Source organism: Cystoisospora suis (assembly GCF_002600585.1).
Source record: "Cystoisospora suis strain Wien I chromosome Unknown contig_10857, whole genome shotgun sequence".
Lineage (NCBI taxonomy): Eukaryota > Apicomplexa > Conoidasida > Eucoccidiorida > Sarcocystidae > Cystoisospora > Cystoisospora suis.
In genome coordinates, this window is record NW_027163629.1 from 1 (window position 1) to 2,294 (window position 2,294).

Consider the following 2,294-nt stretch of genomic DNA (forward strand, 5'->3'; position numbering starts at 1 on the left):
AAGAACATAGGCGATAAGCTCGGTAAGAAAAGCTAGGCAGAAGCAGATGAGAAAAAAGAAAAAGAGACTGCAAGAAAAAGTAGACACATATAGTTAGTTAGACACAGAAGAGAGAGAGAGGGACATCATGAAAGAGGAGTTCGCTTACCTAGCTAGCTACTAGCCAGCTAGCTAGCTATTCATAAGAGTCTATGTCTCATCGTTCACCTTTCTTTGAAGGGAAAGAGACAACAAGATGAAAGAAGATAAAAAAGCGAAGAGCCAACTAGAATACAAATGCAGAAGAAGACGAAGAAAGAAGAAGAAAGAAGAACGAGACTGCGTCGTAGCTCTTCCATAGTTTATCTAATTTCCATCTTGAAGAATCTATCTCTACATAGTTTATCTCTATCCATTTCTCTTTCTCTCTCTATCTACATATATGCATGTATTTCTCTTTATTTATGTCTTCAGACTTTTCTCCAGAATGACTACCACCTGCCTGTCTTTCTTTCTCTCTTTCTCTCTTTCCTTCATGAACGTTCCTAGACTCTATCACGTACTAGCTGAACGTGCCTGTCATATCATATACATAGACACCGAACTATCTATCTATCTATCTTTAATCTATCTATCTATCTATCTTTAATCTATCTATCTATCTATATAGAGAGAGACAGATAGAGAGGATTCATTATTCTCCTCTGTATGTGAGGCCAGGGATTCTGAGGAGAATAAGAATGAAGAGAACGATATGATACACACCGGGGCAGAGACAGAAGAAAGAGAGAAGAGCATACGGCATCGCATCGAGTAGACCTCCTCTTCGTGTCTCCGCTGTCTTGTAGACATAGCAGGATGTGAACCCGAAAATGCCTCCTCCCACTGTTAAGAGACAAGCCTGATACATATATACAGTCAAAACAAGAAAAGAAAAGAAAGAGTGAGAAAGAAAGAAAGAAAGAAAGAGATGAGCAAGAATGAAGAGGAGAGAAGGATATAGACAAGAAAAGGAGGATCGATGTAGACATTGTGAAGTACGCGAAGAATAAGCTCGTCCGACCTAACTCTTCCTTCGCTTGCCACGTGTCTAGTCAAAAGTCTATCTTCTTCTTTTTCTTTCTCTTTGCTATGTATTTGTGTGAATGTCTATGTAAGCATTCCACGCAAGTAGAGAAATAAATTAAAGATAAATAGATAGACTAGAGATAGATAGTTAGATCAATAGATTAAAGACAGATAGATAGACAAATAGATTAAAGGTAGATAGATAGATAGATTAAAGAGAGATAGATAGATTGAAGATAGATAGGTAGATACATGTAGATCTAATACATGCATGGTGACGAGGTGCGTATGTATCTATGAAGGAAGAAGAGAGAGATTTGGAGACAGGCGAGAATCGCTTCTATCTCTTCTGAGTCTCTCTAAACAAACGCCTACCAGAAAATACCCTCACATCCTTTCCTTCTTCCTTTCTTTCTCTCTCTCTCTATCTATCTATGATCTATCTATCTATCTACCTATTTATTTATTTATCTTTAATCTATCTATCTATCTATCTTCAATCTTTCTATCTCTTTATGTATCATTGGCAGTCCATCTGTGTACAGGTCCTGTACGTCTTCGGTCGACCCAAGAGGAAGGCTTCTTCTTTCTCTTCTTCTTCTTCCTTCTCTCATGTCTCTCGCCTCCTTCTCCCCCTTCATCCAGACGAACATCGATACATATACACAATGTATCATATATATATATATATATATATGCACGTATATATATATTATCCCCACATAAACATATGTAGATATATATGTATGCGGTGTATATACGATACGGATGTGTCTCAGCTTCTTCTGTTCCTTAATCGCTTGATGTATATCAATCTCTCTCTCTCTCTTTCTAATAGTAATAGAGATCTCGCCTATAAGCCTGGATCAACTGACGATAGACAGAGAGACAGACAGACATGCCTCTCTCTCTCTTTCTCTTTTTGTCTCTCCCTCTGTCTAGACATGTACAGACACAGGAGTGAGCCCTGTCTTTTCTTCTTTTTCTTCTTTTTGCTAAGGAAGAAATCCTGCGAAGAAGAAGAATTCTTAAACTCACGAGAAGGAGATCTCCATAAGAGAAAGAAGAAGACTGTGAAGAGGAATAAGAAGAAGAAGAAAGTTGAGAGAAGTCACGAGAAGAAAAAGAAGAGGATGAAAAGTTGCGGTGGTCTCTTCTTTTGCTTTCTCTTTCTCTTCTTCTTCCTCTCTCTCCAAAAGTGCAGAAAGGAGAAGAAGAACAAGGAGACCTCTCTTCTTCTTCTTCTT

At 38.1% G+C, this 2,294-nt stretch overlaps 1 protein-coding gene across 1 annotated transcript; it reads right to left on the reverse strand.

Moving 5' to 3' along the window:
- Positions 1-79: 79 nt before the first annotated feature.
- On the reverse strand, positions 80-2,294 carry CSUI_011327 (uncharacterized protein; the record flags this gene model as incomplete). Its single annotated transcript, XM_068071427.1, has 2 exons — positions 80-880; positions 2,086-2,294. Coding segments are annotated over 2 exons (416 nt in total), but the record flags the coding sequence as incomplete, so codon positions are not given.